The sequence below is a fragment of the Benincasa hispida genome, chromosome 2 (genome assembly GCF_027475165.1).
Source record: "Benincasa hispida cultivar pf3 chromosome 2, pf3_genome.v1.1, whole genome shotgun sequence".
Taxonomy (NCBI): domain Eukaryota; kingdom Viridiplantae; phylum Streptophyta; class Magnoliopsida; order Cucurbitales; family Cucurbitaceae; genus Benincasa; species Benincasa hispida.
In genome coordinates, this window is record NC_143479.1 from 7,212,196 (window position 1) to 7,225,947 (window position 13,752).

A 13,752-nucleotide genomic window follows, 5' to 3' on the forward strand; every position below is an offset into this window, starting at 1 on the left:
ACTAGAGCCGGAGGACAAAGGAAAGGCTCTAGAAATATGAAATTGTATGCATTTTCCAAATACTTGGAATAAACATCTTTTCTTTGCTTAATTTATAGATTGGTTGATTAAAAATTTAGAGAAAATTTCGAGGACAAAATTTTCTCTAAGGAGGTAGTAATTGTGAAACCCCAAATGTTTATTTATGTAATTTAGGTTAAATCTTGGTTAATTAAGAAGCTTGTAGGGGAATATAAGAAGAGGTAAATGCCTTAAGAGTTGAAAAAAAGAAATAAACCTAAAGGACCAAATGTTAAAGTGGAGGTTTTGGGTAATAAAATTTGACTAAGTATTAAAACATACAAATATCTAGTATCGATATGTTACCAAGGTCAATTAAAGTTTAAAATATGCTACTTGGCAAGGCCCATGTTGGACGCATGAAGGCCCCATGAGTTGGTAAGAGGCACGGCCAAGCTGCATGGTATAGGCGTTGTGTGATCATGCAGTGAGGAAGGGCCATCGAGCAACGATAGACAAGGCACTAGTGGACGTGCATGAACAAGACAATTGATGCAAGACGTGAGCACTCGGCCACACGAGCGAAATCGTGTGAGTGGGGGTGCAAGACGTCGAGTGTGGGGTCGTTGGGGTGTTGCACGAAGAGTAAATGCATGGTTGAGCACAAATCGATGAGTGCAAGGTGCTGAACAAGCGATGAAGCCATGCGATGGCTAGGTTGTTTAAAAGTTAGGGAAGCCTTCTAAGCGCATACAACAAGAGTGGCCTAGGCGTGAAGGTTTCCATTTGGATGTGTGGCATGCGACAGTCTAGATGGAGGAGTTGAGCGCATGAATATGCGATGAAGGTCATCGTGCACCAAGTAGAAGTCAACGTGCATCGAGAAAAGGCTACGTGTATCGAGTGGAGGCCATCGCGCATTGAGTAATATCAAGAGCGAGCAAGGAAGCACTTGGTTATTTTGTATTAATCTTGAGAAATCCAAGGTTTTGGGTTGTTAAATTGTGATTTGATGGACAAAAGGTGAGTGATGAACCAACTTAAGTGTTGGATGGATTGAAACTAGGAGTTGTTAGTTGGAAACTGAAGGGTCGAATGAAAAGAGTTGAGCTAGGTGCACGAGAAGGCATATAAAATGAAGCGTATACGTTGGCTAAGGGAAAGGAAGACACTTCAAACCATTGTGGCATAGGTTTGGCATGGGGCAGCACGAGGTGAAGGCATATTGACATGTAATTAGGCTGGAGGAGTCAAACTAGGAAGAACTTTAGAAGCCTATAAATACGGCGGGTTGGGACGAACAACTCTCACAATCCACTAGTGTCATTTGAGTAATTTTAGAAAATGAGTCCTCAGAAGAAAGCATAGTGAAAAGTCTCGGGCTTCCATCTCAATTGAAGTTCTGAAGAAAGAAGAGCTTGCGTTAGAAGTCCAGTGGCCAGTTGGTTGCATAGGTTTATCGCATAGGCCTAGCATCTAGCCCTATCACACGTCCTTGCTAGCATAAGCGCTAGCGCAAGCACCCGTGCTAGACACATCTGGACGGACGCACGACAGTATATACAGACGCATTCCGTCTGCCGTGCATCCTTGCCAGCATAAGCGCTCATGCACACACTCGCGCTAGACACATCCGGACGGACGCACAACAGTGTATACAGATGCATCCCGACACTTGTTGCGCGCATCTCATTGCCTAGTGCTGCCCTGTGTGAGGTCTGTCGATCATCTGTTTTCATCTCTACAAATTTACGTGCCCAGACACGACCACCTTGTAGCCGAACGCCCATCAGCCTGCCAAAATAACCTCCAACAAGCTGTTTTGGAAAAGTTAAGCCTATTTTTAGGAGGTAAGCTGGTCTTTCTAACTTCTAAATTTATTTGTGAATAAATTGGAATTAGTGAAGGAATTATGAACTAATTTAGAAATTCTTTGAAAGAGGAAGAATTCAGAAGAAACAGGTCAAGAAGCTGATTAAAGAATTTTCTGAGAAACCGATAAGGAGAAACAGTGAATGGTCTATGTTGTTGAATGGTTGGATGTATTATATAGATATACTAATTTGATAAATTTGGCATGATCTTAAAATACATGTTTTCATGAATCATAATTATTATTCCTCTGTTTGGATAACTATTTACTCTGTGAGTTTGGTTTGGATGTTTATTCGTGTTGGTTTGGTTGGAAACTGGAAATTGTACCCATATATTATTAGTATATTTTGTGGACGTCGGACTAGAATTGTCAGTATATCTGACTGGATTTATCCACGTACCTGAATATGTCATAACAGGAATAGTCGACATCTGCACATTTAACGGGTTGTTTGGGTTATTGGAAATTGTTTCCTCAAGCCAGTTTATGGGATTTTCTATGTAATTGAAAGATTATGTGATCATGCCAACCTTGTCTCATTTATTAACTATATGTGTATATGTTCGATGGTCGTTTATGCTGTGATATTGCTTCTCCAAAAATGTTTGAAAGTAAATTATATTTAGTTTGAACGTACCACTCACTGAGTACTCTCACTCATGTTTTCCAAATGTTTTTCTAAATCCCCACTCCCCCTCCCTCTAGGTATCAGAAAGAGGGCGATGGAATTGGATTAGGACCAGTCGATGGAATGATTGCGAAAACGATTTTGTCTTGTTAGCTGTATCAAGAAGGTTTAGACACATGGTGGTATTGAAAGTGTATAATTGATAAACATTAATGTATTGTATAAAACACTCTTGACTGAACTAGCACGATTATGTTTTGTATTTTAAGAAAACATAAAAAATAAAATAAAATAAAACCCTAGATAGTAGATGTTCTTAATATCTGTGGTTCTCACACTTCCTTTCGGGTTTGAAGGGTCGGCTCAGAAAGGGGGTATCATTGCTCGTAAGTACAGCTGGGCCAAAATTATCATTTTTCTCCTATAGTTACATCTAACTCCTCCGATCCCTCTAATGAGCAATAAGTCATAGTCCAACTATGACCAAACTCCTCTCGGGCTAGGAGAGGTGTGGCACTACATTGTTCAAGCTCTGGAATCAGCCTTTAAGGGAGCAATTTCTCTACTTTCTCTAAATATAGAGAATGAATGAATTTCTTCTTGTGTAGTTATGTTCCCAGCTCCTCAATCAGATGAATCCCCAAAATGGCAGGCATATTGCATGAATGAATTTCTTCTTGTGTGGTTGTGTTCCCAGCTCCTTAATCAGATGAATCCCCAAAATGGTAGGCATATTGCGTCGACAACACTAGCCACTCTCACCCATGCATATCAAAGGATCGCCTTCATAGGCAAGAGTTCACGGTTCACTCAGGATTCAGGTCAAGTCACCTATGGTCATCCTGATGAAATGTAAGCCTCTTTTATCAACAGTGTTATATAGTTAGACTAGTAATTTTGTGGTCCGGTCTAATACAAACTCGTTGTAATAGAACATCCTCACTTACATGTCTCCACATGAGTGATTAGGATCACATCATTTGTAGCACTTTACAACAATTGTAACATCTACAAAGTGGGTCGTATTCGTAGTGTCATAAGAATAAGGTATCCAGCCTCATCTATATATTATAGACCGTTTAGGTTGTCTCTTAAACATGATTTACCTGTATGTCTCCACATACATGTTTAAGTTACAGAAGGCACCTTGGATCTTAGTTTATTGGTTTTGTGGGTTAATGCTATTAAATATCAAATAAAATACTATTTATTTTATTAAATAAATAAATTGTTTGTAAATTACAATTACAAACTACAGAACCCACGATATTTAGGACATCAATCTCAACACGCCCGTCTACCACAGTCCATAGCAGCGCATCATTCGTCATCATTCATCAATCGTTCGTTTATCAAAATCGATCGTGCGTTGTTCGTACTTGTTCATCAACTGTTTTCCATCATCCTCGACTTCCACACGCCACCGACTTTCGATCACCGAGGTAAATCGTGAATTGTATTCTCATTGCTTCTCTCTTCTATTTACGGTATGCCTCCTTCCGTCCATGCCGCCACATAAAGATCCAATTGTCTATTCAGATCCTGGAGATCTAACACCATCCAATCAGAACCATGGAGATCCAACGCCCCCAATCTAGATTCGTCAATATCTAGTGCCCTAGTCTCGGTTCGACACCCCCTTCGATATATTCTCAAATATATTTTGTTTAAAGTATTATTATTTATGATATAATTTTGGTTTATAATTATGAATGTGTGATTTCAACATATATGTTCTGCAACGGATAGTTTGTTTTTGAAAATGGTGTATATTCATACACTGTGATATATCGTGTATATTTTCAATAATGTGAGATTTCTACAAAGTTATTAACATTTTATATATGATATATAAAGTGGATTATCTAAAATAATATTCATATATTGTACTATCATATGAATAATAATATGTGATATATTTATTAGAGTTATTGACGACTTAAATAGAATTTATGATCTATACTGCCATATAAATAGAATTTATGACATATACTGTGATTTATATTGAATGCATGTAGTCAATCTTACCAGTATATTCACAAATATCTAAGATAATGTTCCAAAGTATATTGATATACATATCATAACATCGGGGGAATATAGTACAGGCACGATTGATACCTAATTAGAAGTGTATACATATCAGAATAACTGGGATATTATACCAAATAAACAATGGAATATAGAATATATACACCAAATAAATAATGGAACAAGTTATATGAAAACAAAGAAGACACTGTAAACCAACAAGCTGCCGTGAAATGGAAAATAAAATCATATTAAATATATTTTCTCTCTCCAATTGGGAAAAGAATTATATTAAATGCATTCTCTCTCCATAATAAATGTATTTTTTCTCTCTCTATCATTAAGGTAGCTTCGTAAATAGGAAAATTTGTATAAAAATCAGATATAAATAAATGAAAAATGGTATAATTGTCCACAATTAACACTAAAAGCTATTTGTGAAAAAATCAAATTTTAAGATATTTATGAAATATAGGGTCTTTCTTTAGGCATTCTAGGTAGAAATCCTCTTTTTTATATCATATAATTGGGCCGAAGAATGTGGCCATTTGTTACATTTTTTTTTGCGCGGACCAAGCAACATGACCATTAATAATATCATTACAATACAATATTTGCAATATTTCACTTATAATATAAAACCAAGTTGTTATGGAGTAAGAAACTTCTTTTGTTGAGATTTGCGTTCTCATGAAGATATTATTTTGTTAGAAACTTCATCAATATTGTCCTTGATGGTTTGCAAAAACCACAAATGGAAGCGAGATCGTTTATCAATTTTCAAATTTTCATAGAAGTAAAAAAATTCTAAACTTATTATGCATTCTAAATAAATTACAATATGCTAAGAGAAAAAAATACAGAGAAGAAAATTTCTTCACAAGTTCCCTTCCAATTGGTCATGAACATTTCAATCTCCATGGATTATGAACAGAAACAACAACACCCAAAATGGCCACCACTATAAAAGAACCTTTTGTATTCTCCTTAGAGGTTAAGAATTACTTAGAGAGAGTTATGGGCTTCCATGCTAATTTTTAGAGAGAGGGAAAACTATTTTTTAGAGAAGACTCTTTTTGTTTGTGAGAATGCATGACACATTTTTTGACAGACATTCTGTGTTTTGAGACAAGAAGATCTTCTGAAAAGCCAATTCCTACTCATGATCCTACTTGAGAGAAAATAGGGAGGAAGTTATTTTCGTAACTCCCTCATTTAATTTTAACTAAAATAACATAATTATATAAAATAACATTTAATATAAATATATGATAACCAACTTATAATATGTTACATATTAAACTATATGTTATATCGTATATAACACATAACCTATAATTTTTATATTGTATCAAATACAATATAACCTATAGTTAGAATTCTCTCAATAATATATAAAATTTAATATAAATCAAATTTATATTAAGTATATGGATCTAATTCATATAATTAATCTTTGAATCATATTCAAATATTTATATCCTCTCAAATTAAACTTTATATTATAATGTATCAAATACATTATATTAATGATATCACATATAATTAATTTGAATTAATGATATCACATATAATTAATTTGAATTAATGATATCACATATAATTAATTTGAATTAATTATATCATATATAATTAATTTGAACAATTCAAATTAATCTAAAATTAGTTTTCAATGATTCCTGTTGAGCTACAGAGGGGATCTTATGGACCTCTAGATTGAAGTTCCAATGATACTTAGATAATTAATTAAACTCCTTTAATTAAATTGCCTAACTTCCATTAACTATCGGTCACTCTACTAAAAACCGACAGTTACACTCTTCGCACTATAAATATATTTCTGTGTCCATTGAATATAATCAGTCAACAACGCGATGACCCTTCACAAGTTGCTTGTAACTACAACTGGGCAAAAATTATCGTTTTGCCCCTGTAGTTACATCTAACTCCTTAAATACCACCGATCTCTTTAATGAACAATAAGTCATAGTTCAACTATGACCAAACCCCTCTTAGACCAAGAAAGGGTGATACCACATTGTTCAAACCCTAGAATCAGCCCTTAAGGGAGTAATTTCTCTACTTAATCTATCAATAAGGAAGGAGTGAATTCCTTCTTGTGTAGTTGCGTTCCCAACTCCCCAATAAGAAAAATCTCCAAAATGGTAAGTATATTGAGTCGGTGAACTGACCACTCTCACCTATACAAATCAAAGGACAACTTTCATATGCAGAAGTTCACAACTCACTCAGGATTCAAATCATATCACCTATGGTCATCCTAGTGAAATGTAAGTCTCTACTATTAATAGTGTTATATAATGAGACTATTCATTTCGTGGTTTGGTCTTATACAAACCCTTTTGTATAGAACACCCTCACTCACATGTCTCTACATGAATAATCAGGATCAGATCATTTGTAGAACTTTACAATAATTGTAACATCTACAAAGCGGGTCGTATTCGTAGTGTCACCAGGATAAGGTATCTAGCCCTATCCATTTACTACAGATCGTTCAAGTTATCACTTAAACACAATCCACCTGCATGTTTCTACATACATGTTTAAGCTTCAAAAGATAATCTTGGATGTTTGTTTATTGGTTTTGTGGTTTAATACTACTAAATGTCGAATAAAATACCTCAGATTTTAATAAATAATAAACTGTTTGTACAATATAATTACAAACTATAGGACCCACGAGATTTAGGACATCGACTCCAATAGTCCTTTCTTGTTATATCCCTAGGGAGAAGAACAAATCTCCGAATGGTTTAGCAACTTTGACATCCCCTCAAAGTTGTTCTTTGTTCTGGAAAGATGGTCTTTCAAATTGTATTCTCTCTATTCGTAAAGGAGAGGTTAGGGTGTAATTTGTTGCTTAAAAATTTTTGAGAAAGACAATGTGATGATTGACATACATTGACCAAAAAAATGTATCTCCAACCTAGTTATGTCGTACTTTTCTTAAGAATTTCAATGTTGTATTTGTGATTTGTAAGTTGAAAACGTCTCATCTTCTAAATGGTCTATATTCACTCAGGCAACTAACTTGGTAATTACAAGAAGACTTTCCTTGACTAAAGTTGTGACAACCTAAAAACAAATTCAAATATTTTGACTAACTTTGCACTATTTAAGTTGTCGACTTTGTAAACTCAATTTAAACTTAAATCCCTCAAGAGTATCTGGCTCAAATTAATCATGGATGATATGTAAGTAAACAAATTATGTTCCTTCTTTTCTATTGCAACTCTCTTTTGAGTTGATCAATATGTGCAACTTTAGATTTGAACGTTTGACTTTTCAATCATGGCGTGATAATATCTTAGCTAATTAAACTATACTTAGTTGGTTTGATACCCCTATTCAAGTTGGCAAGAAATCTTTAGATCTAATTAGAAAGAAATCTCTTGTATAGGCTCATTCTTCACACAACCTATGAATTAATTCATAACACTAAATTTGAGTGTAAAATGGCCAAGTTCATGATTTGAGTTTCAATATGATTAAAGATGTGAAAGTTGAAGGAAGCTACAAGAGCCAATTCATGGATTATCAAGTGAAAGGATCATGCCATTTTAAAGAACAACGTCCAAGCTAAATAACAAGCCCCCCACCCTCTGTACACTGATATCCACTATGTTGTTGCATACCACAAATTCCATTAGCAACACAAACCCCAAAATCAAACTCTCAAAAGAATCTCAATTCATCTCAACCATTTACTCTTAATACAACAACGACCTTCCAACAAACCAAATTTAGTTGCCACCAAATGTCTGAACAATGGTGTTGTGCCATGGGTCTGAAATGTGCTGCAAAAGGTTGTCAAATGGCCCCTTCCCTGTCACGTTGTGTTGCACAATGAACCCCAAAAACGCCAACATCGCAAGTCTCCCTATACCAAAATAACACACCAATTCACAACTTAGAAACCATAAAAGAATCTTGAGTTCATGATGGTTATTAAGAGTCAACTACGTTTAATGACGCTTACCGTTGGCTATTTCCTTCTCTTTGGCTTCAAGAGTAGGGGCGAAATTCAGGGGATTGAAAATCCCACCAGGGTAACCACATTCATTTGGGGGCAAACTGTATTGCTTGAAAATGGGGTCTTGGTTAACGCAGCCAGGGTTTTTAATGTCTTGCCATCTCCGAATTTCGACGTAATGGAAGAGGATAAACTCGATCACGAACAAAGTTGACGACGAGGCGAAATACTCTGCCTTTCCGGCGTCGTACCATTGAGGGGCGTTGATAATTCCGATCTTCGTGAAAACCTCCGGCAGAAGCATTCCGGCGACACCCAACATAGCCCACCGCCCATTCACCAGCTCCGCTTGTACGAACCACCTCAAATTCTCTGGGTCTTCTGCTAAACCCAGTGGGTCGAATCCATTGTCGCCCGGAAGACTGTATTTCGTTTAATTTGTTTTAGAGAAAACCTAATTTCACAAATTACAAGACAAATTAAGGAGGTGAAAATTTATGGGTATGGTTTTACCTGCCGTTTAAGTATGCTGGAGATGGCAGACCAGGCAACCACTCTCCCTTCTTGGCTTCAACCTTGAAAGATGAAGACGATGAAGCAGAGACTGGTTTAACGGAGAGCTCACGGTGGAGTTTACCGGAAGAACCGGAGAGGAATCTGGATCGGGCGGCGCATGGCCGGAAAACGGCGGCGGAAGCTTGAGTAGTGACGGTGGCCATCTCTCCTGAATGATTTTTTGAATTGAGGAAGAAAATGGATATTCAGGAGTAAGATATTGGGGACTAGTGTGCAGGGCTTTGTAACTTCACTTCAATGTTAAATTTGTGGTTCTTGTTTGCTCTTCAGATCTGAGGGTTGATTCACGAGATTTTCACGATCCAACGGCTAGAAATTGGTCGAGAATTTTGGACTACACGAATGAAACGATGGGGCCTTATCGCTTTATCCTTTGAGTAATATCTTCAATCTGTTTCTAAATTTTCATTGGCTGATTGATGATGATGTGGGGCGACGTCTGTCCTACGTGGACGGGTCAACTTCTGCGGAAGATACGATTACGGAGATATCCACGTGGAATTGTGGCTCGCCAATTGGACTATGACAAGTGGCCCTCCAATCAGAAGAAATCTCGACTCTACTATTTTTAATTTAGCAACACCCTATAATTTTTGAACTATTAAACAATATGTTCTAAGCTAAGTATATTACTTAATATATGAAATCTTATATGCTATGATTTTAAAAAAAGTAAAAGTTGAAGATTTGAAAAAAAAAAAAAAAAAACTTATCCACCAAATAATAACTATAATTGACATTTAATTTCTTCTTGACATCGAAAATTCTAATCTTTGTATACACTTCGTTATATTAAAAAGAAATTATAAATTAAAATACCATTTTGATTTTTGTATTTGAGGTTTGATTGTCTAATTTCAATTTATATACTTTTAATAAATTTTAAATTTCATCTTTCTAATTTTAATAGATCTTAAATTTGATCTTTTAAAATTAATTTTATCGAAATTTGTTAAATATTAATAATAATCCGACTTATAAGAGAGATGGTCATAAAAACTATTTTTTGGGAGAAGTTAACGATAAACTAACGACATAGATGCATTTTAAGATTTATCGAGAAATATATAGATTATAATTGAACGGGAACTTAAATAAAATAAATTCCAAAACAATTGGACTAATTTTAAGAAAATGGGCTTACTATAAGCTTGGGCCTTGGAGATAATCTAAATGGACTTGAGGTTCATTTCTGAAGGTCCACTGGGCTACTGTAAAAGCTGGGCCTCAAAATTTTGGATAGAAACGTATTTTGGGCCCAATGAGCTACCAAAAGATTGGGAGTCACTCACACTCAGAATTGCTAAGTCCAAATATTCAAATACCACTTCGCAAATATATACACGCACGAACGAAAAAATTGGTGAAATATTGTAACTTTTATAAATAATTGGTGAAATGTTGTAACTTTTTATAAATAATTGGTGAAATATCGTAGTTTTAAAAATAATTAAAGAAATATGGTAATTTTGAAATTTGGCTTGTCCTTTCTTTTTTTTTTTTTTTGTAATTGATGTACGTTGTTGGTTCAAAACTCAGATCTTACCTTTGTCAAGTATTCAAAACTCGATCAATATATATAGTAGTGTTGAACACTTAACCCTTTTTCCTTTCTTATTGTTTTTAATATTATTCCTTTACCTTGCCTTTTTTCTTTTTCATTTTTAAATATTATTCCTTTACTTTCCCTATACAAGGAAGTCTACGCAAATTTACCGTTCTATTTCTTATTAAGAAAAATTTACCATTGTATTATTAAAAAATAAGTAAAATTTACATCATTAACTGTTAACCCTAGGAAAAAAGAACAAATCCTCAATCTTTTTTTTTTTTCTCCATATTACAACTATTGTTTATAATTAGAAAATAATAAAATGTAAATTAAAATGTTCATATCAATACAATAATTTAATGTTTCTCATTCATTTAAAAATAATAATAAAAAATCAATGAGTCTCATAAAAGCGGACATCGTCGATTTCGAGCTAGTTGTCGTCGTTGACTTTGAACTATAGATTGCTTTAGTTCCTTTTGATGTTGCTCTAGTTGCTTTTGTACCTCTACAGGCACTTCATAGTATAAATATTCGTTATGCTCTCCACGGTCGTGCCCATGTCCATGCATTTATGAAGACGATGGACTGACATATCAATCATAATATCTTAAACCAAAAGGTGGGATCATTATCATCGGACTAGCATAGCCAGTTTGACTCTGCGTCTGCATTATAGGAGGCAATTCTTCTACGTTGTGGTCGATCGCATCGAACTCATCTTCTTCTACTCGAGCACGTCCCCTACGCCTAGGAACTAGTGGAGGAGCAATAGGTATGTCGTACATATAATTTATCTATTCTATATAACTCTCGTTATTACTACATATAGTAAGGACTTGGTTTGGATCATTTGCAACACCACGAAGGCGACTGTTGTTCGATTTCTGTGAATTATAAAAAAATTAGGCAATATTTAAAATAAATTTAAACTAAAAATAATTAGACAATATTTAATTATGCACCAGATGACCCACATCTGCTCTCGGACGAGTAACATAGCGCCTTGTAATAATATTATACCAATTGATGTAATTTTGAGTTGCATCTCTATCAAATTGCCCAATTAGAACCCCCATTACAATAAATCTTGCACGATAATGCAATTGTACAACCAAATGTGCAACTTTTTCAGATCAAGCTCTAGTTCTTCGGTTGATATCATGTAGTAGAAGTTCAGTATTGCATTTTGATGGGACATCCTGTTAGAGACCAAATTGTCTGATCACTCAGTTAGAAGGATGTCACTCACCAATAAGCAAACATACGAGAAGACTTATCATCCACCATATGTCTTGACCGTTTATACAGAAATTGAGCAAAGTGTCCATGACAGCTTTGTAAGGCTCCCAAATAATCTAAAACATAAAATATTATACTAAAAATATTAAAGACAGGTACCTTAAAAAGATGTATAAAAAATTTAATTGGATCTAGTATTCATGTACCTGATCAGGTTGAAGCAGATCAAACATGTATAGATGATCTAATTACACAAAACTTGTCTCTCCATCTATTTATTAAATTAATATTTTAGATTTTAAATTAACTATACCATCATATAAAAATATTTGTTAAATTAAATTAAATTTAAATAACATACCGAGAATCATAGGCTCATCCAGCTAATTGATCATCATTGACATATCGAAGCTGTGGAGTCATTGTTGGAAATTGTTCTCAATCCCATAATTGTAAAAGTATCAGAAGCCAAACAATTTCACGAATGTTTGCATAGCTGCTTATACAATCATGCCAAATATGCTCCACCCTAATCAGAAGCCCAACAATTTTACGAATGTTTGCATAGCTGCTTATACAATCATGCCAAATATGCTCCACCCCAAGAATATCGTCTCGCATCATAAAGGTTGGCTAACAATGGAAGGAACATCAAATTCACAATCTAAAGGAAAAGAATTATTTATTTCTCGAATAAAACATAAAAATAATGTACAACTTGATAAATTATAATAAAAAATTAATTACACAATAAAAATATTAATTACAAGATAAAAATATTAACAATAAAAATCCCTAACTGTTTGGAGCCAGTCGTTGTAACGAATGACATTTCCTTCAATTTATGACCTAACTGGTTACAAAATTCAAATTATATTTGAGTGCTTGATTCTGTCCAATCTATCTCATTATGGTATTATGAACTCTTTAATCTACCAGGTTTCCTCAACAATGATGGGTCAACATGTACGATGGGTATATTAGGATGCATGATCCAGTAATCTTCCTGCGGTACAGGTTTAAATTGAGGAGAGTAGCATGCAACATATATTGACAATCTATAGTAGTCCTCAATGAAATTTTCATAGTTCATGCTAAATCGTGAGCAAACCGCCATAAAATGTGAGCATGGACTATCAAACATTTGCCACTTGTTATATGAACAATATCACTCGAACACATTTAGCCTTAATAACTGACTAAACTGGCTAAAGGGTTGTGCATTCAAGTTTATATCCAACCTTACCCTACTCACATTAACATGTAGATGTACTAAATTCGGGAGTGGCATCACGATCGAAAACATAGGTTCATTGCTTATTCATTAGGATAAGGGAATGACATAAACCTTACTGATCCTGATGGTGTTAGATTAAGATGTCTATATATCATTTCTAATTGATTTGCTCTTATAGTCATATCTACACCAAGTGTCATCCTCACCATTTCAATGAATTGTTTAAAAACAAGTCCACGGTTCACATTTATGTTAAAACCCCCACATGGTGGTTGGTCATAATAACACCATCAATCACATTATCATTTGTAAACAACATAAATCCCAAACATTTTTCCACCATTTTCTTAAAAAAGAAAAAAGACAAACAATCCATTACTAATTATTTTACTAATTATCAAACTTAAATACAAACAAAAATGTAAAAAAAATAAATAATAAAAAATAAAGAAATTTCACGTAGTTTGAACATCAAACTTAGTAAAAAAAAAAACTAATAAAAAACTTTGAACATCAAACTTAAATACAAAAATAATTGAATATTATAAGAAATATATATAAAAAAATCACTCAAATTAATAACTTTTTATCAAATAATAATAATAATAAAAGA

General features: G+C 34.2%; 1 protein-coding gene across 1 annotated transcript; it reads right to left on the minus strand.

Annotated features, from left to right (window-relative positions):
* Positions 1-8,062: 8,062 nt before the first annotated feature.
* LHCA4 (light-harvesting chlorophyll-protein complex I subunit A4) lies at positions 8,063-9,301 on the minus strand. Its single transcript, XM_039024641.2, has 3 exons — positions 9,046-9,301; positions 8,539-8,954; positions 8,063-8,439 (listed from the first exon to the last, which is right to left on the minus strand). The coding sequence occupies exons 1-3, from the start codon at positions 9,249-9,251 to the stop codon at positions 8,303-8,305; spliced, it is 759 nt and encodes a 252-aa protein (XP_038880569.1). The 5' UTR covers positions 9,252-9,301; the 3' UTR covers positions 8,063-8,302.
* Positions 9,302-13,752: the final 4,451 nt, after the last annotated feature.

Coding starts and splice junctions, on each gene's coding strand:
- LHCA4 (XM_039024641.2), bottom strand. CDS start 9,251: ATGGCCACCGTCACTACTCAAGCTTCCGCCGCCGTTTTCCGGCCATGC. Junction 8,955..9,045: donor CCAGCATACTTAAACGGCAG/GTAAAACCATAC, acceptor AACGAAATACAG/TCTTCCGGGCGACAATGGAT. Junction 8,440..8,538: donor AGAGAAGGAAATAGCCAACG/GTAAGCGTCATT, acceptor ATTTTGGTATAG/GGAGACTTGCGATGTTGGCG.